The following is a 27181-nucleotide window of genomic DNA, read 5'->3' as shown; positions in this document are numbered from 1 at the left end:
AACTCCACTGACAAACACCTAGCCACCTTCCCAACCATCATATTTTATTAACATCCCATTGCCTTCACCTATAAGGTTGGAGGCTATGGTGTGCTGATCTCTTCTCTATTGTCTCCAAACTTATAGTTCCCCAACCCCACACTGAATGTTTCTGTCTCCTTCCCAAAATCTACAAACACAAATGGCATTGGAGGCCCATTTTTTTTCTGCCTGCTCATGCACCACTGAATTCACCTCCGAATTTAACTGTTTTATCTTGCCCATTTTTGTCCAGTCCCTTCCCACCCTCACCTGGGAAATCTCCCATGTTCTTTGCCACTTTAATAACTTCTAATTCCTTCGTCCCTATCGCCTCAGCCTTACCATGGATATCCAATCTCTTTACGCCTCCATTCCCCCAACAGAAAGCCCTCAGGGTCCTCCATTTCTTCTTTGAGCAGACACTTAATCAGTACCGTGTAGGAAAGAACAGCAGATGCTGGTTTAAATCGAAGGTAGACACAAAATGCTGAAGTAACTCAGTGGGACAGCTAGCAGCTCTGGAGAGAAGGAATGGGTACTTAATCAGTATAAGAAAATAACTGCAGATGCTGGTACAATTCGAAGGTATTTATTCACAAAACGCTGGAGTAACTCAGCAGGTCAGGCAGCATCTCGGGAGAGAAGGAATGGGTGACATTTTGGGTCGAAACCCTTCAGACCCTTAATCAGTACCCCTCAGCTAACACACTACCAGTTAAACTTGTCCTCACCTTCAAACAACATTTCTTTTGAATTCTCTCACTTTCTTCAAGTCAAATGCATGGCCATGGGCACTCACAGGGGTAGCAGCTATGCTGACTTTTTGTTGGCAATGTTGAACACTCTTTGTTTCAAATGCTCCTCTGCACCATTCCCCAACTCTTTCTGCACGACATCAATGTTTGCATTGGGGCAAAACTCTTTGATTTAATTAACTTCACCATTAACTTCCACCCTGCCTTCAACTTCACGTGGAGCATCTCTGACACCTCGCTACCCCCCTTTCTACATCTCTCTGACTCCATCACAGGAGACAGGTTGACATCTACTACAAACCCTCCTGACTTCCACAGCTACCTTGGTTGTTCCTCCTCCCACAATTCCTCTGGTAATGGCACCATCCCTTCCTATCTGTTTCTCTGTCTCCACTGTATCTGCTCCCAACATGAGTCTTTCAACTCTACAGTATCTGAGATGTCCTCTTTCTTCACTAAACGTGGTTGGAGTCCTCCCACATAGAGTCATGGGGATTTCCTGCAGTTCTGCTCTTGCTCCGTATCCTCCCAGACAGAACAAGGATTGAGTTCCGCAGAACATCACCTTTCAGCCCACCGGCCTTTGCATCCAATATATCCTTCACTGATATTTCCACCACCTTCAACATGATCCCACCACTAGTAGCATCTTCCCAACTACATGACATGTGTAAATGCAGTTTGTTCTGAACTGTCAGGTGATCCGATTCTCAGGTTTTAAATGGAGACCTATTTCCAGTCTTCTGTTCTAGTCTTCATTAAGATTTTAAAGAAATGCAGAGCTTGATTTCAGATTGAAAGAACACACAATGTGGGTGGCACGGTGCCGCAACAGTAGAGTTGCTACCTTACAGCGCCAGAGAACCGGGTTCGATCCTGACTACGGGTGCTGTCTGTACAGAGTCTGTACCTTCTCCCTGTGACCACGTGGGTTTTCTCCGAGATCTTCAGTTTCCTCCCATACTCCAAAGACGTACAGGTTTGTAGGTTAATTGGCTTGGTATTAATGTAAATTGCCCCTAGTGTGTGTACGATAGTGTTAGTGTGCGGGGATCGCTGGTCGGTGCAGATGCGGTGGGCAAAAGGGGCTGTTTCTGCACTTTATCTCTAAACTAAACAATGCCTAAGCATATATATTTTGTCACTATCTTGAGAACGAAAGAGCTTTGAAAAGTCACTATCAAAAGACAATCCATACTCTCCTAATTAAGCGCCGAGAGTGCTACCAAAGACCTACTGCTAACTATGTACTATTCACTTGACTGCCCCATATTTTAAGTAGAGGTTTGAAGAAACGTCTGTTCCTTGACTTAGATGGTATCCTACAGGAGGGAAGCCACATTGGCCAGGAATCTACTCTCCTCCCTTCCTTCTGTAGCTTTCAGTTGGGCTAGATAATAAACCATCGTCATGGTTGAGCGGGATATGGCAGGATTAAACCCAGGCAGCTGGCCAACAGATCCTGATTATTCCTCTGCGCCGTTGAATATTGAACTAAAAGTATTCTGTCGGAAGTTAAATATCCCACGGCAGACCTTAAAGAGCAATATATCTTCTCAGCAAATATCCTGTTCTCAACCAATGGTATTGAAAGCAGATTAAAGAGTCGTTCAGCCAAAACTAATAATCAGAGAAGAATTTGGAGTTGGCATCTAGAATTTTATTCAGTTACAATTTCCAAATAAAAATCTGCTTACTAGATCATTATTAACAGGTTTGCAATCTTTTTGTAAAACGTGTGAACAATTCAATGTAGATTTCAGCTGGATACAAATTGATCAGGAAGTTTAAAAAAAAGGTTTTGTTAGTTTCTCTGGATACTCAAACTATCAAAAATGTAACAAAACATTTATGGTCATGATAGAGTTGATAAAGACCTATGAAGCGCATGTTACTTCTGTTTTACTCAATAAATGATATGCATACACTTGCATGAAAATAAATTGATCCTCTGCCTGTGACAACACGAGTAGCCAAGGTAGATCGGGTGGTCTAAAAGGCTTTTGGCACATTGTCCTTCATCAGCCAGAGTATAGAGTACAGAAGTTGGGAGGTCATGTTGCAGTTGTATAAGACGTTGGTGAGGCCACATTTAGAGTATTGTGTTCAGTTCTGGGCACCGTGTTCTAGGAAAGGGTCAAGCTGGAAAGGGTACAGGGAAGATTTATGCGGATGTTGCCAGGACTAGAGGGTCTGAGCTATAGGCAGAGGTTGAGAAGGCTGGGACGCTCTTCCTTGGCGTGCAGGAGGATGAGGGGTGATCTTATAGAGGTGTATAAGATCATGAGAGGAATAGATCGGATAGATGCAGTCTCTTACCAAGAATAGGTGAATCGAGGACCTGAAGACATGTGAATGAAAAGGTAAAAATGAAATTGAGTGTGGGAATGGGACTGATGTGAACACTCTGGGAGATGTCATTGACTTATGCCTCTATGAATATGATAATAAAATATGGGAATTAATATGAGCGGCTCACAAAACAAAAGTTTTATCTTTCTCTGTGCGGAAACAGCAAGTGCTATCACACTTAGTGTTAGTTTAGTTTTGAGATCCAGCGCGGAAACAGGCCCTTTGGCCCACCGAGTCCACACCGACCAGCGATCCCCGCACTCGAACACTATCCTATATGCACTAGAGACGATTTACATTTATACCAAGGAAATTAACCTACAAACCTGTATGTCTTTGGAGTGTGGGAGGAAACCGGTGCACCCGGAGAAAACCCACATGGTACGTACATAATTCCTGCACACAGCACCCTTAGACAGGATTGCTTGTCAGAAGCAAGATTTTTTCGATCCATAAATTACTTTAATATTCATGTGCATTTCCCTTTATGTATTTTTCCAGGTCAATGTACGAGGCATGGGAACAATAGGAAGGGTGGGATGTTTGAAAAGGTCAGGAGTGATGGAAGGAAGTTTAAAATGAAACATTGCTTCTGTTGTCAGTCCATTGGGGGTACTGGCCTCCCCATCGTCGAAGGAATCTATAGCAGGTGCTGCCTTAAAACGGCAGCCAGCATCATCAGAGACCCACACCACCGTGGCCATGCTCTCATCTCACTAATTTCATCGGGGAGAAGGTATAGGAGTCTGAACACTGTGACCTCCATGTTTAGGAACACGTTCTTCCCAACAACAATCAGGCTATTGAATACCACAAACACCAAGTAAACTACGAACTACAAACTCTCTAGATTGCACTTGGTGCTTGGGGCTAATGTTTGCACTGATAGTGTTTTTTTTTAATTTATTGAACTCTTTTGTTTACTATGTTATCTATGAGTGCTAAGTTTACAGACCTGTATGCTGCTGCAAGTGAGAATTTTACTGTTCTGTTTTCGGAACATATGACAATTAAACACTCTTGATACTTTTTTGATATGAAGTATGCAAAAATTATGAGGGGCATTGGTATGGTGGACAGGGAGAAACCTTTTCCTGCAACAGAGATGTCTAAAGCCAGCAGGCATATGTTTACGGTGGAGTAAACTTGGGAGAGGGGATTGGAGGACAAATATTTTCCCACAAAGAGTGTCTGGAATTCACTTCCTGAGAAGGTAGTGGAGGCAAGTATGCTCCCAACTTTGGACAGGCATTTGGATCGTCAAGGCGTGTACAATGGCCGAAGGGCCTGTTACCGTGCTGCATAACTTGAAAGCACTGCATGATAGATTGAAAGTATCAGTGCAGTTTGATGAGCTAAAGGTTGTCTTTGTTCTAAGCTATTGTCGTGATTCGATGACTATCCACTATCCCAAGAAAAACGTTCCCTCTTGTGTAGGCCATTGTGCGTTGTGTAAGCAACTGCAGCATTTGATGTCTGGCTTTTATCGATGATCTAATGGTGGATTAATGAGTTCATTTTGCAGGGCAGATCATTTTGCTGCTTCTTGTCATTGTGCCTTTGGTGATCTCATTTCCTGATGGAAGATATATTTTGAATTCCTGATATGAAAGTGAGAAGGAAAGATCTCATTCAGGTGGACTGGAGTGATATATTAGATAAGAAACTGATACAATCTTGGTGCGTTAAAGTAAACGCAACAACTATATTTTTGATGTTGTGTAGCATTCTGTGCTACATGCTCCCTGAACAACATAAGTGGCCTGTCTGACAGACTAGAAATGATATAAAAATGAAGCATTGCATATATATTTTCCTCCACCAAGTTAGTCATTGAGTACATTGTTCTGCTTCCTGTCCTTTCAAACCCTTTCGACCTTCTCTGGCAATGATCTCCTGGGTGACATGTAAATTTAAATTACTCATGATGAGCATTGCAATTTTTTGTCCATCTTTGTTGTCTTCTTTATCCTCATCTACTCCCTGTGTAGTTATAAATTGACTTTTGAGGTTACTGCATTGGACCTTTGGAAAGAGAGTTTGTCTCAAAAACGCGACATTTTCTCCATCAGATCACACGGGTCACCCCAGGTCTTTCAGTTTCTAACCACATCTCAAACTTTGTGCCAGTTAATTAGCCGTTGTAAATCGCCCTGAATGTCGTTGGGTCACAGGACAATTGGGAGCAGTTCATTGGCTTATACTGGAATTTAGAAGGATGAGAGGGGATCTTATCGACACATATAAGATTATTAAGGGGTTGGACACGTATACAGGAATACAGAGCTTTATTTGTCATTCGGTACCAAGGTACCGAACGAAATTACATAGCAGTCACACACAAAAAAACAAAAAAGAACACAAGACACATGACCCCAACACAAACATCCATCACAGTGACTCCAAACACCCCTTCACTGTGATGGAGGCAACAAAACTTCCACTCTCTTCCCCACGCCCACGGACAGACAGCTCGTCCCCGACCGACGTTAGAGGCAGGAAACATTTTCCCAATGTTGGGGGAGTCCAGAACCAGGGGTCACAGTTTAAGAATAAGGGGTAGGCCATTTAGAACGGAGATGAGGAAAAACCTTTTCAGTCAGAGAGTTGTAAATCTGTGGAATTCACTGCCTCAGAAGGCAGTGGAGGCCAAGTCTCTGAATGCATTCAAGAGAGAGCTAGATAGAGCTCTTAAGGATAGTGGAGTCAGGGGGTATGGGGAGAAGGCAGGAATGGGGTACTGATTGAGAATAATCAGCCATGATCACATTGAATGGTGGAGCTGGCTCGAAGGGCCGAATGGCCTACTCCTGCACCTATGTCTATTGTCTATTGTTTATTATACGTTGGTTACAGGGAAATAAGAGTGGGGAATGGGGCTGATGCGAATATTGTCAGGGTTGCACGTACTCGATGGACTGAATTGCTTCTTTCTATGTCTCCACATAAAATATATGAAAATGGGTTGGGAAACCGACCAGCGATTGTCATCTGATCCTTTGTTACTTTTCCAGATGTATATACAGACCACCACCCTAACCATCTCCATGAACCTAAGTGCTTCGGTGGCTCTGGGAATGCTCTACATGCCGAAGGTTTACATCATCATCTTCCATCCAGAGCAGAATGTTCAGAAGAGGAAGCGCAGCTTTAAAGCAGTGGTTACCGCGGCAACAATGTCCTCACGACTATCCCACAAAGCCTCAGACAGGCCGAATGGTGAAGCCAAAACAGAGCTGTGTGAAAACGTAGATCCGAACAGTAAGTAGATGAGATATATGGACAAGATTATTGTTTAGTATGGTCGTCTCCTCACAGTGGACCAGTGGCTGAATCGAAGCGCTTGAATTTAACAATCATTTACAAAGAATTAACGATAAAAGGAATTCCGCCTTGATCTAGTGTTGAGTTTTTCTCAAGCCCTCATGCGCAATGATCAGCACTACCCCATTTTGATGATGCTGATTGGGTTTTATTCAATGTAATTAATCCTTGCTTCATTACATTTACCAAATACTAGTTTTTCAGAGTGCACTGAAAATTATAGTTCAGGTATATAAAACAGATAATACTGGAAACACTCAGCATGTCAGGCAGCATCAGTGTAAAAAGAGAGTTCCCAGCTTTTTCTGTTTTTATTCCCACCATCTGTGTTTTTCAAAATTGAAAACAATGGCAGAGTCCCATCTCCTTTGACAATGTTGACGATGCTTCTGGTATGTGCTTCAGATGGTCAGTAATATGAAGATTTTACTCCAAGGATCCCCTAATAGGGCGGCACAGCAGTCATAAGGAACAGGAGTAGAATTAGGCCATTCAGCCCATCAAGTCTACTCCGCCATTCAATCATGACTGATCTATCTCTCCCTCCTAATGCCATTCTCCTGCCTTCTCCCCATAACCTCTGACACCTGAACTAATCAAGAATCTATCTCTCCCTTAAAAATACCCACTGACTTGACCTCCACAGCCTTCTGTGGCAAAGCATTCCTCAGATTCACCACCCTCTGACTAAAGAAATTTCTGCTCATCTCCTTCCTAAAAGAACGTCCTTTAATTCTGAGGCTATGACCTAGACTCTCCCACTCTCCCAAGATTAGATCAAATAACTAAAAGCTCTTTGAGTTGAAGAGAATTCTTCAGTCTGAAGAAGGGTCTCGACCCGAAACGTCACCCATTCCATCTCTCCTAGATGCTGCCTGACCTGCTGATTTACTCCAGCATTTTGTGATACCTCCTATTGAATTGTAGAGATATATTTTGAAAAGAGCCAGAGGTGGTTTGCTAAATGTTTTTGTATGTATCATAAGTATTTACACTATTTTGAAGTCCTCATCTGCACAATCTGTAGTAAACTTCATCAGAAGGCTAGATTAGCAACAATGATATCACAGAGACGTACCACAAAGAGTGAGAAAATTGTGAATTTGTGAAGAATAGGCATAAGCTGGAAGATATTTCAAAAATGTTAAAAAAATCTCAAGACTTTAAATTTAATTGTGTTGTGTCAGCACTGTGTCAGTACTGACATCTTAGTTTAGTTTAGAGATGCAGCACGGAAACAGGCCCTTTGGCCCACCAGGACCGCACCGACCAGTGATCCTCGCACATTAACACTATCCTACACACATTAAGGACAATTTACACTTATACCAAGCCAAGTAACCTACAAACCTGTATGTCTGCAATGTGGGAGGAAACCGATGATCTTGGAGAAAACCCATGCGGTCACGGGGAGAATGTAAAAACTCCGTAAAGACGGCACCCATAGTCGGGATTGAACCCGGGTCACCGGCGCTGTAAGGCAGCAACTCTACCGCTGCGCCACTGTGCCACCTTTCTCATTCAAAGAGAGTGACCGAATAAACCTGCCAGTTCTCCATTTGATGTTGTCAGCTGTTGAATGTGTTTGTGAAAATTGGAGTTCATCATAAGAATGTTCTGGATTTCAGTGACGTGTCATTCCATAAACAATGTTTCACACTACTTGGCATCTTATAGAAACATAGAAAACAGGTGCAGGAGGATTCCAGTGAATACAAGCCGAGTCTTTCCTCATATGACAGTCCCGCCATCCCAGGGATTCACCTCGTGAACTTAAGCTGCACTGCCTCAATAGCAAGGATGTCCTTCCTCAAGTTGGGAGACCAAAATTCCAGATGTGATCTCACCAGGGCCCTGTACAACTGCAGAAGGACCTGTACTCAAATCCTCTCGTTATGAAGGCCAACATGCCATTAGCTTTCTTCACTGCCTCCTGTACCTGCATGTTTACTTTCAGTGACTCGTGTACAAGGACACCCAGGTCTCATTGCACTTCCCTTTTTGACACCATTGAGATACTGACACCATTGAGATACTGACACCATTGAGATACTAATCTGACACCAAATCATTAATATATAGTGTAAATAGTTGCTGCCCCGGCACCGAGCCTTGTGGCACTCCACTCTCCACTGCCTGCCATTCTGAAAAGGACCCATTTATTCCTACTCTTTGCTTCCTGTCTGCCAACCAATTCTCTATCCATGTCAATACCCTACCCCCAATACCATGTGCTCTAATTTTGTCCACTAATCTGCTGTTGGGACCTTATCAAAGGCTTTTTGAAAGTCCAGATTCACTACATCCACTGGCTCTCCTTTATCCATTTTACTTGTCACATCCTCAAAAGATTCCAGAAGATTAGTCAAGCAGGATTTCCCCTTCATAAATCTATGCTGACTTGGACCAATCCTTTTATTGCTATCCAAATGCACAGTTATTACTTCTTTAATAATTGACTCCAGCATCTCCCCCACCACCGATGTCGGATTAACTGGTCAATAATTCCCCGTTTTCTCTCTCGCTCCTTTCTTGAAAAGTAGGATAACATTAGTTACCCTCTAATCCACAGGAACTGATCCGGAATCTATAGAACATTGGAAAATGATCACCAATGCATCTACGATTTCTAGAGCCACCTCCTTGAGTACCCTGGGATGCAGACCATCAGGCCCTGGGGATTTATCAGCCTTCAGTCCCATCAGTCTTCCCAATACTATTTCTCACCTAATGCAAATTTCTTTCAGTTCATCTGTCTCCCTAGATCCTCTGTCCTCTAGTACATCTGGGAGATTGTTTGTGTCTTTCATCATGAAGACAGAACCAAAGTACATGTTCAACTCTTCTGCCATTTCCTTGTTCCCCATAATAATTTCACCTGTTTCTGCCTTCAAGGGACCCACACTTGTCTTTACTAATCTTTTTCTCTTAACATACCAAAAGAAGCTTTCACTATCCTTCTTTATATTCTTGGCCAGCTTACCCTCATTCATCTTTTCACCCCGTATTGCCCTTTTTGTTACCTTCTGTTGTCCTATGAAAGTTGCCCAATCCTCTGACTTCCCGCTATTCCTTGCTATGTTATACATCTTTTATTTTAGTTTTATTCCATCTCTCATCCCCTTGTCAGCCACGGTTGCCTCTTGCTCCCCTTAGAATCTTTCTTCCTCTTTTGAATGAAATTATCCTGCATTTTCTGGATTATGCCCAGTAATTCCTGCCATTGCTGTTCTTCCGTCATTCCTGCATCATGTACTGTAACAGGCATATAACAACCCACTGCATTATGATTTAATGTGTATACCTGTTTCTTGTGGCTTTAATTGTCCATCTCATTAGAAGCAGGGCCATGGAGCCCAGAGTTTATTTTGTCATTTACTGTTTTGTCATTTTTTGTCTGGTTTACCCAGAACAGACATTGGACTTTTTCACTGAAACGGTTAAGCTACATTGTTGCTAAATTATATTCTGCACTCTGGTATTTTTCCTCTTTGATCTACTAGTTGTACTTGTGTTTGGCTTGAATATATTCATGTATAGTATTATCTGATTTGATTGGAGAGCACACAAACAAAATCTTCTCACTGAATCTCCGTACACCTGACGATAAAAATATAATACCAATAATGAGCTGATAACTAGTCCTGTACCTTATTCACCTTCCTGCACATTCTCATATCCCTTGATTCTCCTAATATCCAAAATCTGTCCTTGTCAACCAAGCATTTGTGGGTGACATGGTGGCACAGCAGTAGAGCTACTGCCTTGCAGCGGCAGAGACCCGGGTTTGATCCTGACACGGGTGCTGTCTGTACGGAGTTTGTACATTCTCCCCGTGACCACCTGGGTTTTCTCCGAGATCTTTGCTTTCCTCCCACACTCCAAAGACGTACAGATTTGTTGTTAATTGTTGGTATAAGTGTAGATTGTCCCTGGTGCGTGTAAGATAGTGGGGATGGCTAGTCGGTGTGGACTCAGCGGGCCGAAGGGCCTGTTTCTGTGCTGTATCTCTAAAATAAATATATGCAATAACTGCACATCCCTAATCTTCTGGCGAAAGAACATTTTCTATCAGCTAAGTCCTAAATGGCTGATCCTTTATCCTGACTTGATTCCCCTAAAATCTAGGTGCTCTAGCCATATTTTTTTTGTCATGAGATTGTATCTAAAAACATTCAGATTGTTATGCATTGATTCTCTTTTTCAATCAGTTGCCAATATGGAATGGTAATGACCGGTATCATTTAATTCCATAAAATATTGATTTAAAATAATATGAAAATAATAAATATGCCACATCATCCCACCAGTGGAGCTTCGCGCTTCAACTAAAGCAATTTTCAAATCCTCCCATATTCCATCTTACAAACTATCTAATTGTCTAATTTTCACCGCATTTTTTTAAGCAAGATTCTATTTTTGTTTTAGTCCAATTCTCCCTTGGTTTAAAATTAAGCCTTTCACCTTTGGAAATAATACTGTTGATATATATTGAGTGTATAACCATTGAGGAGATACACTGAAGATATATATGATGCTAACTACCTTTCATTGTTTGCACTACAATGATTCAAATCCAATGTCTGAGAAATGACTTAAATCTGGTGTTTAGAAGACTACATTTACTTTCCGCTTCCACCTATATCCCTTCCTCTGACTTTACATTTTGCGACTCCTCTCTCCATATCTCACAGCCTTTTGTGTTCTTCCCATCTCTGGCCTTTGTCCACCCATCTGCAAATCAAACCTCTCTCCTACCTGTATCCACCTATCACTTTAACCAGAGACTAAAGTTCAATCCCACTGTAGTAACTGGGGAATTTAAATCTAACTAATTAAATATATTTGGAATGAAACTGATTACAAGATTACAAAGATTACAATAAAATTAGTGGAAAAAAAGAGACACACAAGAGACTGCAGATGCTGGAATCTTAAGCAAAAGACAAATTGCTGGAGGAACTCAGCGGGTCGGGCAGCGTCATTGGAGGGAATAGACAGATGTTTTGGTTCGGGACCCTTCTTCGGATTGATGGAGTTGAGGGGAAGGTCTTACAGAACATACATTGGAGAGAGGAAAACTTTGAAGAAGTGTGTATAAAATCATGAGAGGAATAGATCAGGTAGATGCACAGAGTCTCTTGCCCAGAGTAGAGAAATCGAGGACCAGTGGACAGGTTCAAGGTGAAGGGGAAAAGATTTAATAGGAATCTGAGGGGTAACATTTTCACACAAAGGGTGGTGGGTGCATGGAACAAGCTGCCAGAGGAGGTAGTTGAGGCTGGGACTATCCCAACTATTGAGAAACAGTTAGACAGGTACATGGATAGGACAGGTTTGGAGGGATATGGACCAAGCGCAGGCAGGTGGGACTGTTGTAGCTGGGACATGTTGGCCGGTGTGGGCAAGTTGGGCCGAAGGGCCTGTTTCCACCCTGCATCACTCTATGACTCTATGACTTGCCAGGCTATGTTCTGCCCCCATCTCTTTCAGCTTTCTCCCCCCCTATTACAATCAGTCATCGGAAGGAACCCAACCAGAAATGTCGCCTACCCATGTTCTCCAGAGATGCTGCCTGACCCGCTGAGTTACTCCAGCACTTTGCGTCTTTTTTTGTAACCAGCATCTGCACTTCCATGTGTCTACATGTTACTAAGTGTTTTAAATATATACCTAATTATCTATAATGCCTTTGTTTAATAGGAAGTAGCTAGTGGTGATGGCACATAGGCTCTTGTGTGACTTAGGTAAAAGGGAGAGGAGGAGGACGGGAATAATTGGATCAGATCATGGAGCTACAGTAGAGTCTCTGTTTTCAAGTAATATGCTCTGTACTCTTTTTGGTGAACTTTGATTCTATATTATTCATGGTTAAATGATGGGATAGAAAGCAAATTAAGAAGAAGAGACATAGTCTGTATTTAGATAGTGCTCTTGAGGCAAAGAATCCTGGTTCACTTTGTAGGAGGAACTGAGTATCAAAGGGAGCTCAGCATTGCACCACCTGAGAGATTAGGACAGCAATCCTGGTCAAGGCAGTTTTTAAACAGTTTCTTAAAGACGGAATAAGTGTTAAAGAGCTGGAGATATTCAGGAAGTGTCAGGCCCACGGCAATTTGTGAACACGGTCACTAATGGTAGGCTGATTAAATTCAGGAGAGATCAACAATGGAAGGACATGCATATTGTAGAGGGTTTTGTGGTTGAATAGATTCCAGAGATACAGGGTCAGGGCCAAAGAGAAATTTGGAAGTCAAGTCAAGTCAAATTTATTTGTCACATACACATACACGATGTGCAGTGAAATGAAAGTGGCAATGCCTGTGGATTGTGCACAAAAAAGAATTACAGTTACAGCATATAATTACAGTTACAGCATATCAATTACAGTTACAGCATATAACGAGGACAATGTTTTTAGAATTAAGGGGTTATTTGACTGTGAATTATTGTAACATAAGGGGAAGCTGGCAACAGCATTTACATTTCCCTGAACTACCGATGGAAGAGCAGATAGCAAATTTAAGTTCTCCTATGCTGCCAATTGTAGGAGAATATAATTACAGCTGTGACAAATTCACCAAAAAATTGTTTGCATTATAAATATGGTCCCCGATGTTCTTTTGAAGGTTATTTTTTCAATAATTGATCTAACAATAAAACTTAATGAAGAAATTAGAATTAAAAGTTAAAGATAAGATCACTGGGGGGAGAAAGGCAGCATCAAGACTGTTTCCTTGTAAGGTTCAAATTGTGAAGTGGTTACCAATTTTTCAGGGTCATCCAGATGGATTAAAAATATAATCTCTTGGTCAGCACTGTGCACACCAAAGGTGAAAACCTGAGCAGCTAATGTTGTTCCTTTGTTTAAGAAGGGAAGTTGCGAGAATCCAGGGAATTACTGGCTAGTGAACCACATGTCAGTGGTAGGGAAGCAATTGGAGAGCATTTTTTCAGGATTTTGGTCTTTGCAGTGGCTTTGTACATGGCAGGTCATGTCTTACTAACTTGATCGAGTTTTTCTGAGGTGCTGAGGAAGATATTGATGAGGTTGTGGATATTGTCTACATGGATTTTAGTAAGGCATTTGATAAAGTTCACCATGGTGAGCTGATCCAGCAGACTATGAATGCACTGGATTAGCAGTGAGTATGGTTGTATGGACTCACATCTGGCTTGCTGATCGAAGGTTTTGGTGGAAGGGCAATACGCAGGCTGGAGGTCGGTAGTCAGTGTCGTTCTGCAGGGATATGTGCTGGAACCTCTGTTGTTTGTAATATAGCTAAATGACTTGGACATAAACGGAGATGGGTTAGTTAATAAGTTTGCAGGTGACATCAAGTTTCTGGGGTCATGGATTGTGAGGAAGGCTGTCAAAGTATACAGCGGGATACAGCAGAATAAGGGGTAGGCCATTTAGAACGGAGATGAGGAAGAACTTTTTCAGTCAGAGAGTGGTGAAGGTGTGGAATTCTCTGCCTCAGAAGGCAGTGGAGGCCAGTTCGTTGGATGCTTTCAAGAGAGAGCTGGATAGAGCTCTTAAGGATAGCGGAGTGAGGGGGTATGGGGAGAAGGCAGGAACGGGGTACTGATTGAGAGTGTTCAGCCATGATCGCATTGAATGGCGGTGCTGGCTCGAAGGGCTGAATGGCCTACTCCTGCACCTATTGTCTATTGTCTATTGATATAGTTCAGTTCTAGAAACGGACAGAGAAATAGCAGATAAGAGTTTAATCTGAGCAAAGTGGGGGGGGGGGGGGGGTGGGTGAAGTTGCACTTTAGGTTGAATGTAAGGCAAAAATATACTGTTAAAGGCATGACTCGTGACAGCATTGATTTATGGAAGGATCTTGAGGTCCAATTCCATAATTCCCTGAACGTGGCAACTCAAAAACATTGTGTGGGCATATGGTATGCTTGCCTTAATTGATTGGGGCATTAAAAGACCAGGGAGTCATGTTGCAGCTTTAGAGGACTTTGGCTCGGCTGCAGTCGGATAATTGCAAGCCGTTATGCCCGCCCCATTACGGGAAGGATGTGGGGGCATTGGAAAGGATACAGATGAGGGTTACCAGAATGATGTCGAGATTAGAGGGCATTAGCTACAGGGAGAGATTAGACAAGCTTGGATTGTTTTCCTCTGGAATGCAGGAGGTTGAGGGGAGACCTGATAGAAGTGTCTAAAATTCTGAGAGGCATACATAGGGTAATAGTCAGAACCTCTTTCCCAGGCAGAGTTTGAAGAATATATGTGGGGCAAGTTTTTTTTACACAAAGGGTGATGAGTGCCTGGAATACACTGCCAGGGGTGGTTATGGAGTCAAGCATGATTGTGGCATTTGAGAGATGTTTGGATAGGCTCATGGATATACAGGGGATGGGGGTCCATGAATTATGTGCAGGCAGATAAGGGTTCATCTTGGCATCATGTTCAGCACAGTCATTGTGGAGTGTAGGGCCTCTTCCAGTGCTGTCCAGTCCTGTTACCAATCTTACATGATCATCCATCTATATACTAAAACTCTCGTTTGTTATATTGTTTGTGACTGAACTTCAGCCAAAACGGTACACGATTGTGCGACAATTTTAGGCCCACCTTACTCACCATTGTCACTTTAGTGATAATGCAAGTAGTTTTATTGAGATCGGTGTTATATTTTTAAAGTTATTCACATTTTAAAGTTTAAAAGGAGGGGAGGGGTGGGGAGGAAGGAGGGAGTGGGGGAGAAGGTGGGGGGGAGTTGAGGAGAGAGGGGTTGAGGGGGGGAGGACAGGGTGCTGCACCAATGCAGGAGAGGTTTGGGCCCAACGGGTCCACTTTGTCTAGTAAGCATTAAAGATCTCTGGGTTTAGTACTGTACACAACACAGGTGAAAACATCACTGGGGTATTCAAGTATATTTAATTTTTCCTTTTATTTAAACAGTTCTGTATAGTGTGATGTAAGGAATATTGAGAGTGTGAGTGAAAAGGGCAGGTGATGAAATCTTTAGGAATTTGCCCAAACAGAGCGGGCAATAAAATTATGGGTGTTCAATTTTTAAAAGGACAATTTCATATTTAATATCTCCTAGTTTAGCAGATGATAAATGGTTGAATACCTCTGTTAAAATGCAGGAGAGTTAAAAATCTCCATGAAGCAAATTACTATTTACCTGGCAGTATCACATAATATCAATTCTCAGCTCCCCTTTCTGTTGCATTGTTCTACTCTAGAATGAACTATAGAAATAGTAACGAAAAATAGAAGGTAATTGCACTGCTTTGAAACCAAGTGTTTTTTATACTACTTTGTAGATGTAATTTATTTCACTATGTGATAATGCCATGCAATTTTAGGTCGGAAATAAATTTGGCAGATTGTTAGCACAATGATAAAATGAGAACAGAAAATTCTTGCTTAATCTATTATTCATGATACAGAGATCTCATTTATTGTCTCCAATGACAACTAATTAGTCCTGTATTTATTTACCTCATATAATGTAAGTGATCTATTTTGGGAATTAGCAATGCATCCAAAATGACTCACTGGTGACTCTGTAGCTTACAGAAGACAAAGTTTAAGGTGTTGTATAATTATCTCATAATTTAGCAGTAAATTTCGAATGGGCTTCAAATTTAGCCCATTCATTAGACAGCCTCGAGGGGCATGGATGATGTGACTGCAATCCCGTTCTATATGTTCTGAAGAGGCCAAAATGTCTGCTCGTGACAAGGAGACTCCAGGTTTGCAATGCCTTCCTGGATGCTGCTTCTCCATTTTGATCAAAACAAAATGATCAATGAATTCCACGTTGGAGAGCCAGGACCACATCTTGAAACACATTTGCTACGGTAGCCACAGGTTGCACCTGGCCTGGTGATGGGAGTTGTGAATGTCCTCATTAATGTCCATAGTCACTGAGCAGTGCCCCCTGTCAAGTGGTCGTTAGTGGTTTTTGGTGGTCTCTGGTCTTATCATGGACTTTCATTGGGTGAGAATGCTGCTGTGGATTAGGGGTACATTGGTAAATGACCTTTGTGAATATTTAATGCAAGGCCAACTTTGAATAAGCTAACTCACATTGTTATTCTTGAACTGCATTCTTTCTACTCAAGTTGGAAGTATTAAAAAGATACAAAATGCTGGAGTTACTCAGTGGGTCAGGCAGCATCTCTGGAGAAATTGGATAGGTAATGTTTCGGGTCGGGACCCTTCGTCAGACTAATTGTGTTGTAAAAAAGACACAAAATGTTCCTTGCCTGAAGTCATCTGTTGCTGGCTCTGATTTATCCTTTTTTTTGGTGCATCCAGTTCTCCCTCCCCCCCGAACTCATCATCGGCCGTCACTCGAAACGAGTATGACTGTCCTCTCCATTTTGGGAGGAGGCCTGTGCGTGACTTTGTTTAACATGGGAAGACTGATGCACAGTCAGCCACCACACGGTCCTTGACAGATTTGGGTCAGGATCCAGTGGCATGGAGTCCAAGACGACCGAGGACCCTTTCCTGCTGCAGCTTTCATCCGCCTTCCCAGCCATTGTGACGCTCCACTAAAGTCAGCCATCATCCTCCGCCTGTTCCACCGTTGAGGTCTTGGTTGGATTGCTCTTTGTCAAGGACCTCCCCCTCGACCTTACCGCCATGGGTGACCCTACCAGGAGCATAGCTCCAGATGCCATCGCTCTCGGGATCTCAGGACCACACAAGCTTCTCCACCACAACAGGTGACAATCCAAGGAGAAGTCCCCCCCCCCCTCCCACTACAATCAGTCTCAGAAAGGGTCCTGACCCGTAACATCACTTGTCCATTTTTGCAGAGATGCTGCCTGACCCGCTGAGTTACTCCAGCATTTTGTGATTTGGTGTCTTTTTTCTACTCAAGTTGTCTCTTGCTTCATGATTGCAGTGTTGGATTTCGTTTAAAAGATGGAAAAAAGTAATTTTATCAAATGCCTGAAATTAGATATATAGTTTGTCAACTGCATTACCTAAAGTCACAAAGTGATGAATATTTTCACAAAGCCCCAAACACATTGTTCATACCCTTCCTTTAATAATCCATATCGTCTTCTCTTTTCCATCTTCCTCTCACAAGTTAGCTGCATTGATATTCCTTTTGTTGACAAAAGACAATGAACTATCAAATCTGTCATTGTAAAGCAGTCTGAAGAAGGGTCGCGACCCGAAACGTCACCCATTCCTTCTCTCCAGAGATGCTGCTTGTCCCGCTGAATTACTCCAGCATTTTGTGTCTACCTTCATTGTAAAACTGTGATATATTATCAATGGTAATTGCTAATTTGGAAGCTTTGTTTAATCAAACTCGGCCAGAAACATTGCCATAATTGCACCGATACATAGCAAAGATAATGAGCAATGATATTATGCAAATTATCTCAGATATTCAAAAACTATGCATTCAGATAACTTAAATTTCAGAGATTGCTCCCGTCATCCATGAAAATCAAATTGGATTTAATTAAAAAGAATAATATATTTTGCTATTTTTACAGAAGCTCTCACAAGTCAAGGCTAATTTAATATTTGTTGATCCATAGGTACCTTTTGATGGAGTGAAGTTTCCCAGCCTGTCTGTGCTTCATTTTAATTGTTTGTGGTTAAAGTTTTATACTCATCTAATTCACATCCTGCAAACATATTTGATTTTGTTCTCCCACTTCTCACCTCTATTTCACATTACTGCCAGCATAAATTCAGTGGGGAAAGGACATCAACAAATCATAATGTGGATTTTTGAACATACATTCTGTTCAACATCTTCCCCTCACGATGAAAGAGCAAGCAAGAATGCCTTTGTTCTTTTATTAACCTCTTGGTACATAAGCATTAAATCATTCAGGCATATAGTTTGTTCCAGTTCATAAAGTATGTAATATTTCCTTTCAGCTTGTATTCTCAACAGTTTGATCCTTCTGAGATCACTCTATAGCACAAAGAAGATACATTTTCTTACTTGAATTACTTCACAATTTTCACCTTACTAACCCCATGCTCTTTTTCTTTTTATATAGATTCATTCATTCATGGGTCATGCAAGTAAGACCCACATTTATTGGAGGACACAAAATGCTGGAGTAACTCAGCGGGTCAAGCAGCATCTCTGGAGAGAAAGGATGGGTGACGTTTCAGGTCGAGACTGAAGAAGGGTCTCGACCCGAAACGTCACCCTCAGTCTGAAGAAGGGTTTCGACCCGAAACGTCACCCATTCCTTTTCTCCAGAGATGCTGCCTGACCCACTGAGTTACTCCAGCATTTTTTTTATATTTTTTTTATATTTTAATTTTGAAAAGCATATGTACAAATAGAATTTTTTTTTAAAAACCACATTTGTTACAGAATTCTTACATAGCTTCAATTTTTAAATTTTTGAAAAGAGAAAGTAGAAAAAAACAACAACAAAAAAACTATAAACTTGAGGAGAGAGAATAAGAGGGTTAAAAAAAAAATATATATATATATATTTTTTTTAAACAGGATCTAACTATAAAAATTAAAGGAAGTAGATCCGGGAGACAATAGCAGTACATCCAACCCCTAACTCAAGTTACAACTTTTAATTTAAAATTTTTATTATAGTCCTGTGCCAAACCCATTTACTTTTCTAAAAATTCAATAAATGGAGACCATATTTTTACAAATAACTCAGGTTTGTCAATTAAGGCAAATCTTATTTTTTCCAAATGCAGGGTCTCTGTCATTTCCGTAGTCCACATTTTAATTGTGGGGGTTATTGGTTTACTCCAGCATTTTATGTCTACCTTCAATTTAAACCAGCATCTACAGTTTTTCTCCCCCACATTTAATGCCTGTCCCTTCTGGTTCAGTACAGGGTCAAAGTGACAGGTGACAGTCTCTCTTAAAATCATCTAAAACATTCTTTACAAATTTTAACTCAAATCACTGTAAAAACATTAAGGCACGTGGGATCAAAGGTGAGCTGGGTAATAGTGGTGTACCTCATTTCAGTTTTGTTTATTTGCTCTGAGTTACCTCCCTGTTATTATATTTTATGAGCCCCAGATGCTTGGTGCTCTCAACTTGCCCTGCACAGATATATTCAGGTCCTTTCATTTCTACACATTTCCCCGTCTTACATGTGATCTGCCACATTAGATTCTCCCAATAGATTCTCAGTGATTTCTTGCAGTTCCGCATTATCTTCCTCACTGTTCATACTTCCGTTCTATGTCATCAGCAAATTTTGAAATGTTATCCTGTCTATCTGCATGGGTTTTCTCCGGGTGCTCCGGTTTCCTCCCACACTCCAAAGACATACAGGTTTCTCGGCTAAGTGGCTGGATAAAATTATGTATTGCCCCTAGTGTTAGTGTGTGGGGATTGTTGGTCGATCTAAGTCTTGGTAGGCCAAAGGGCCTGTTTCCATGCTGTAGCTCTAAACTAAACTAACTATAACTATGTCTTAGAGGAAGCAGTGACAATATATAGAGCAGTGTTTCCAGCAACAACTCATGTCAACATCCCCGAGTTAAAAACAAGCATTTACACCCATTTCCTGCTTTAAAACAATTTGCGAACCATGCTGACCCTATAATTCCATGGATCTCAATTGTGCTGACTTGCCTCTTGTGTGAGATTTCATCTAATGCCTGAAAATCCATACAGACAACATCCAGTGCATTCCCTTCATCAATTTTCTTTGATACCATTTAAGTCAAGGTTTATTTGCTTTTTTACAAATCCATGCAGGCCCTCTTTCATCAACACAAACTTCTCCAAATGCACATTGATCTTTTCCCTGATAAATGTTTCTAAACGCTTCACTACAACCAAACATAAATCGATGGTTTGCATTTGCCTGGCATTCAACTAGGATATTACAATTGCCATTTTCCAGTTCTATCACATCTCCTCTGCATTTGGGGAGGGTTGAAAGATGATGGTGATCCCTTTTAGAACCTGCAGCACTTTTCCCCAGAGAGATGGACGGTCTTTGAATAACTTTGGTTGCTTGCCCCAAATGGTTCCATGTACAGAAGTTGCAATGCGCTTCACTTCAGTTTTTCATTCACCTGGATCTTCATCATGTTTGCATTCTCCATCAGGATTTTGCTTTACCCTGACGAATCAATACAAATGATCTTTAATTTATTGTTCACAGCAATAACCCTTTTTTTTTTCTTTTATCGATATAGAAATTATTCAATATAGAATTCCTGCACTGCTTTCAATAATATGATTTTTTTGTTCATTGTTAGTGATTTGGGCAGTGCTGGCAAAGCCCAACTGAACTGCCCTTGAGAAAGTGGTGTGAGCTGCCTTCTTAACTACTATTATATTTAGACTTTAGGGGTACAGCGCGAAACAAGCCCTTCGGCGCACCGAGTCCGTGCCGACCAGCGATTGCCCCATACAATAAACTAGACGCACTAGGTGCAATTTTGCTACAACTTACCAAAGCCAATTAACCTGAAAACCTGTACGTCTTTGAAGTGTGGGAGGAAACCAGAGCACGCAGAGAAAACCCACGTGGTCACAGGGAGAACGTACAAACTCTGCACAAATAGCACCCGTAGTCGGGATCAAACCCAGGTCTCTTGTGCTGTGAGACAACAATTCTGCCACTGTGCCACCCCACTCTTGTTCTGTTGGGTGTGGTGTTCCAGTATGTACCAATGATTAAAAACATGATAATTTTCCAATTGGGATTCTTTGCGACTTAGAGGGGGACCTGTGGGTGCTAGTGTTCCCTTGCTTGCTGGTAGAGATTGTCGGTTTACGTGTTCACAATGAACAGCTTGTTCTGGCTTCACCAACATCTGTTCTTCTGATTTAGCCCTTCTGTACAGTGTGCAGATAGACCTCCATTCCACGGTAAAGGTTAAAGTCAAATGTACCAAGTTGACCATGCAAATAAGGTATCAGCACAACCAAGTGGTTGACTGTATATTGCATCCTAGGATATAGAAAGAGATCAGTAGAAAATTTGTATTGGCTTTTTCTTTCCCAGTCTATTCCCTAACTATCTTTTTCAAAATTTAAATCACACATCCTCCAATGTGGTGCCACCAACATGCATGTTTCAATTACAAGGCTAATCTTTTGGTTCATGAATAATAGCTTCTGTCTCTCATAATATACTGGGATCACAGGACGTGTTTTAAATGACAGAAATAAAAAACTTAATTCAGGCCCACACAGTTTGCATGTCCCGCATGACATAAAATTCAAGAACTAAGTTCATTCGTCAATACTCCCCAGTACCCCAAGAAAATAATTCATTCAAAGACAGAGCACAGACACAGGTCCATGCACCTAACTTGTCCATGCCAACCAAAATGCCCCACCTAAGCTAGTCCCATTTGCATGTTTGGCCCATACCCATCTAAACCTTTCATATCCATGGATCTGTTCAAGGACTTCCTTCAGTCATGAACAAATCTCACAAACAGTCTCACAAGTCTGATTGACCTGATTGAGTTTTTTGAAGATGTGACAACAAAATGTCGATGAGGTCAGAGCTGTAGATGTATATATGGACTTCAGTAAAGCATTTAACAAGGTCCCTCATGATAGGCTGCTCTGGAAGGTTAGATTGCATGGAATCCAAGGAGAGATAGCTGAATGGATTGTAAATTGGCTTCTTGGAAGGAAGCAGAAGATGTTCGTGGAAGGTTGCTTCTTGGAATGGAGGCCTGTGACTGGTGGTGTGCCTCAGGGTTTGGTGCTGGGCCCATTACTGTTTGTCATTTATATCAATGATTTAGATGAGAACATACATGGAAAGATGAGCAAGTTTTGCAGATAGTAAAGATGGTTGTGAAAAATTGCAGCATGATCTTTATCAGTTGGCCATGTGGGCTGAGGAATGGTTAATGGAATTTAATGCAGAAAAATGTGAGTTGTTGCATTTTGTGAAGTCAAACATGGGCGGGACCTACACATGGTAGGGCTCTTGGCAGTGTTGTAGAGCAGAAGGATCTAGGAGTGCAGGTGCAGAGTTCCCGGAAGGTGGAATCGCAGGTAGATCAGGTGGCCAAAAGGCCTTTAGGCACATTGGCCTTCATCAGCCAGAGCATTGAGTATAAAAGTTGGGAGGTCATGTTGCAGTTGTATAAGACATTGGTGAGGCCACATTTAGTGTATTGTGTTCTTTTGTGGGCACCGTGTTATTGGAGAGATGTTGTCAAGCTGGAAAGGGTACAGAAAGGATTTATGAGGATGTTGCCAGGACTAGAGAGTCTGAGCTCTCGGCAGAGGTTGAGTAAGCTGGGACTCTATTCCTTGGGTTATCTTATAGAGGTGTATAAGATCATGAGAGGAATAGATCAGGTTGATGCACACTCTTGCCCAGTACAGGTGAATCGAGGACCAGAGGACATAGGTTTAAGGTGAAGGGGAAAAGATTTAATAGGAATCTGAGGGTTAACTTTTTCACACAAAGGTTGGTGGATGTATGGAACAAGCAGCCAGTGGAGGTAGTTGAGGCAGGGACTATCCCAACATTTCAGAAACAGTTAGACAGGTACATGGATAGGACAGGGTTGGAGGGATATGGACCAAATGCTGGCAGGTGGGACGTGTAGCTGGGACATGTTGGCTGGTGTGGGCAAGTTGGGCCGAAGGGCCTGTTTCCACACTATATCACTCTATAACAAGATGTGGATGCACGTGCTAGGACTACCATTTATTCCCGATACTCAATTGCCTCTTAACTAGTTCAGCCACAGAGTTGTACTTTGAGAGACTCATGAAAGCCCACACTGGGCAAGGACATTATTTTCTTTCTGAAAGGATTTTTGAGAACTTTTTTACAGATTGATAATTTCATAGAGTCAATTTCTGATTCTCGCTTTTTTTTTGGATAATTCTTGATTTGTTTAATTATATTAATTTTAATTTTCCATGGTGAGAATTGAATTTGCAGCTTGGGAATATCGGTGTGAAATATTGGTTGTATATTAGGGATTTGGATGATGGAATTAATGGCGCTGTGGCCAGGTTTGTGGACGATACGGAGGTAGGTGGAGGGGCAAGTGAGTGTAGAGGAAGCAGGGAGTCTGCAGAAGGATGGACAGGTTGGGAGAGTGGGCAAAGTGGTAGGTGGAACAGCGGAGCAAAGTGTGCAGTCTTGCACTTTGGAAGTGTGAATATTGGCGTAGGCTATTTTCCAAATGAGAAGAGGATTGAAGAATTGGAGGTGTAAAGGGATTCGGGAGGGCTGGTGCCAGATTCCCAATGATGAAAGGCTTGGAGAGAGTGGAGAGGGTGTTTCCATTAGTGGGTGGGTCTTGGATCCGAGGGCACAGACTCAGAATAAAAGGACTTACTTTTAGAAAGGAGATGAGGAGAAATTTCTTTAGCCAGCGTGTGGCGAATCTGTCTAATTCATTGCTACAGACAGCTGTGGAGGCCAAGTCTGTGGGTGTTTTTAAATTGGAATTTGATAGGTTCATGATTGATAAGGATGTCCAAGATTTTGGGGAGAAGGCAGGAGAATCTGATCGAGAGGAAAATATACATCAGCCATGTTTGAATAGCATACTAGATGGGGTGAATGGCTCAATTCTGCTCCAATGACTTATGAAATGTGCTCGGTGAAAGTTCAAATAGCACTTCTCGGACAGAAGATCAAATAAATCTGTCACAGCGAATGCATTGACAGCAGGTATTGCGTGAAAAGATCAGTTTGGTTTATGATTTTTTTTCACCACCTGTCAGAGAAATTAGAATCCATTGAAAATCTGTCTTAAAATTGATCACAGTTGAAGCAGTGATGACGGATGTATTAAACTCAAAGCTAAAAAATGGTCCATTCTTGAGTGGCCAAGTCAATCACCCGATCTGAGCCCAAGTGATCAGCGGTTGCCGTGATCTCGATCGGCTGAAGAGCCCGTTTCCATGCCGTATCTGTAAAACTGAAAAATTAAAACCAAACCAAATACCCTGTTCTTCTTAACCCTGTCCTTTTTACATATTCTTCTTTGCCTCGTTACTGATTAAACCTCTGGCTACCAAAAGACAATGTTTTGGAACTTGTTTATAAAATCCACCTGCCAGTTAATTTCTACCTCCTCCTGTAAAATACTAGCACTTTTGATCACCACTCTCAAAACAAACAACTCAGAAAGTACTTTAATGCACCTTACACTTTAACGCATGCCAGTTTGAGGAGCAATTTTAAAAAGATTTGGGCCTAAATTAATTCCTGCCCCATACCCATTCCCCTAGCCCTTGTTACTATCTGATTAATGACTGGCACGACCAAGATCTTGCCTGGAATAGCCTCAGATGTTTCAAAACTGGAGAAAGAGTCTTGTGGAGAGATATACTCCCTCCAATTCACCAAATAGTCTTTGCTAGTAAAAAGGATAATCTGATCTATCATGTCTTTCCATCACTTTCTTTGAGACGTAGTAATCGATTTCCAATTTGTGTTTCCCTGGCCATTGACAGGGACACTGGTGTTTTCCATCCCATTGCTCCCCAGAGTATTCAGTCAGTGCCTTTGAGTATTTGCAATGCACAGTAACTGAAGTCATTTGTCCTTCCTCTCTGTATTAACATGAAGCTGCGTTAACTGTTTTCTGAATTTAGATTGTTAAGTGAGTCGTTAAGAACTTGGGGGTCATTACAACAAGTGAATAATTGCCAAGTGCTTTTGCATCACAGGGGTGGCACAGTGGCAGAGCTGCTGCCTCAGCACCAGAGACCCGGGTTCAATCCTGACTCTGGGTGCTGTCTGTACGGAGTTTGTACGTTCTCCCTGTGACCGCGAGGGTTTTCTTCAGGTTCTCCGGTCTCCTCCCACATTCCAAAGATGTGCGGTTTGTAGGTTAATTGACCACTGCAAAGTATCCCTTGTGTGTAGGATAGAACTTGTGTGAATGGGTGATTGCTGGTCGGCACAGCTTTTAATGGGCTGAAGGACCTGTTTCCACACTGTGTCTCTTAAACTAAACCAGTAATGGCAATGTTGGAAAGTGTGCATTTTTGTAAGGAAAATATTTTTCTCTGATGGTATTCACAAGCTCATTGAAAATTGTTGTAATGCTTTGGTGGTGATTATGGAATTAGGGCTGGAGAACCAGTCACCGTCATTTTGACCTGATAGTTTTCAAAATCTTTTTAGCTGAACTATAGATGGAATTCAACTTGATTAATTTATAAGAGGTTTTTTTTAGAAACCATTCAACTAAAATAGCCTGCAGCTCTGAGCAAAGGGTATCTGGAGAATAAATCCTGTTATCTAGGCCTCTGCTGCTGCCATACACAACGTCTATTAATTTTTAATGTTGAAGTACAATACCCACTGGATGTGACTGGACTTTCAAATGGCAAATGATCGGCCTTTTTTTATTTAGCTTTGTGATAGCACCATGGCCGTCCAGCTGGAAAATTATTTGACTGCTTTGGTTGGCCTTTTGAAGCTCAGCCTTGTTGGATTTCATGAATGTAATGCCGGGGTGAAGACGATGAATTGGAACAAATGCTATAGATGAGGATAAAGCCTGTTTCCCACTTGCAACACAGACCTCAAATTGTTTGAAATAAAAAGAAACAAACTAGGTTCAGTACAATGCACTCGCTGGAGACATTATCAGGCATCAGATCTGCTGTCCATCCTTGTCTTGACTGGGAATAGTAGAGTAGTTTAGTTTAGAAATATGTATAAAATGGGCCCTTGCCGATATTGATCGCTCGTACACTAGTCTACCCTACACACCAGGGATAATTTACAGAAGCCAATTAACCTACAAACCTGCACGTCTTTGGAATATGGAAAGAAACCAGAGCATCTAGAGAAAACCCACACGATCACAGGGAGAACATGCAAACTCCGGATTGAACCCGAGAATCTGTGCACCCAGGATTGAACCTTGGGTCTCTATGCTGCCACTAAGTGGGTTGACTGCACCTCCCATTAAATGCTGGCCAGGCCCGAGCCTGCTTAGCTGGATAATCACTGGGATTGTCCTGACCCATTGCTTCCCTGATCTCTGATATTTTGTGGAATTACATGCCCCGTAACATAACATGGAATAGCATTAAATTGGGTCCATTTTGTGCTGAGATGTTAATTTAATTGATTTCCAGAAGTAAACTATTCGAAGGATTTATATTCCTGGAATATACTATGACCATTGGGAAATAACATGAAGCAGTCACACTAATTGTCCTTAAAGAGACCACTGCCCCAGCACAAAGACCTGCTTCCAGGAAGTACAAGAGTGCTGCTCCTGAGCTCCAAGATAATCCACAACCCATAACTGGACAGACAGTGAGGGACTATACACCAAAAATAAAATCAAGCAGGTTGCACAACTTTATTCCCTTTTTCTTGACTCCAATCAGAATTCAAAATGTTTTTAAGATATTACTTTAAAAATGTGCAAAAATGTAATCGATGTGCATTGGAGCCAGAGGTTACAGTGCGACAGGGAATAAGGGGAATGGTTGAAAGGGTTGCTCTGCTAGGAGCCAGCAAGGACATAATGGGTTGAATAATCTCCTGCATCAAAATAGGTTAAATAAGCCCGTGTATTGTATAGCAGGCTTCAACATCTTTTGCTTTGAGGAATAAATAGAAACATAGAAAATAGGTGCAGGAGTAGGCCATTCGGCCCTTCGAGCCTGCACCGCCATTCAATATGATCATGGCTGATCATCCAACTCAGTATCCCGTACCTGCCTTCTCTCCATACCCCCTGATCCCTTTAGCCACAAGGGCCACATCTAACTCCCTCTTAAATATAGCCAATG

At 41.7% G+C, this 27181-nt stretch overlaps 1 protein-coding gene across 6 annotated transcripts in view; it reads left to right on the top strand.

Moving 5' to 3' along the window:
* LOC144601908 (metabotropic glutamate receptor 7-like) overlaps nucleotides 1-27181 on the top strand; it is a 489446-nt gene that overhangs the window by 447515 nt on the left and 14750 nt on the right. For all 6 annotated transcript variants that reach the window (XM_078414451.1, XM_078414452.1, XM_078414455.1 and 3 more), the window contains one exon: nucleotides 6143-6389. In XM_078414451.1, the coding sequence (XP_078270577.1) occupies nucleotides 6143-6389 (247 nt within the window). The remainder of the gene's footprint in view (nucleotides 1-6142; nucleotides 6390-27181) is intronic.

Source organism: Rhinoraja longicauda, chromosome 17 (genome assembly GCF_053455715.1).
Source record: "Rhinoraja longicauda isolate Sanriku21f chromosome 17, sRhiLon1.1, whole genome shotgun sequence".
Taxonomy (NCBI): domain Eukaryota; kingdom Metazoa; phylum Chordata; class Chondrichthyes; order Rajiformes; family Arhynchobatidae; genus Rhinoraja; species Rhinoraja longicauda.
Note: the sequence above shows the minus strand (reverse complement) of the source record. Positions and strands in the feature narration are given on the sequence as shown.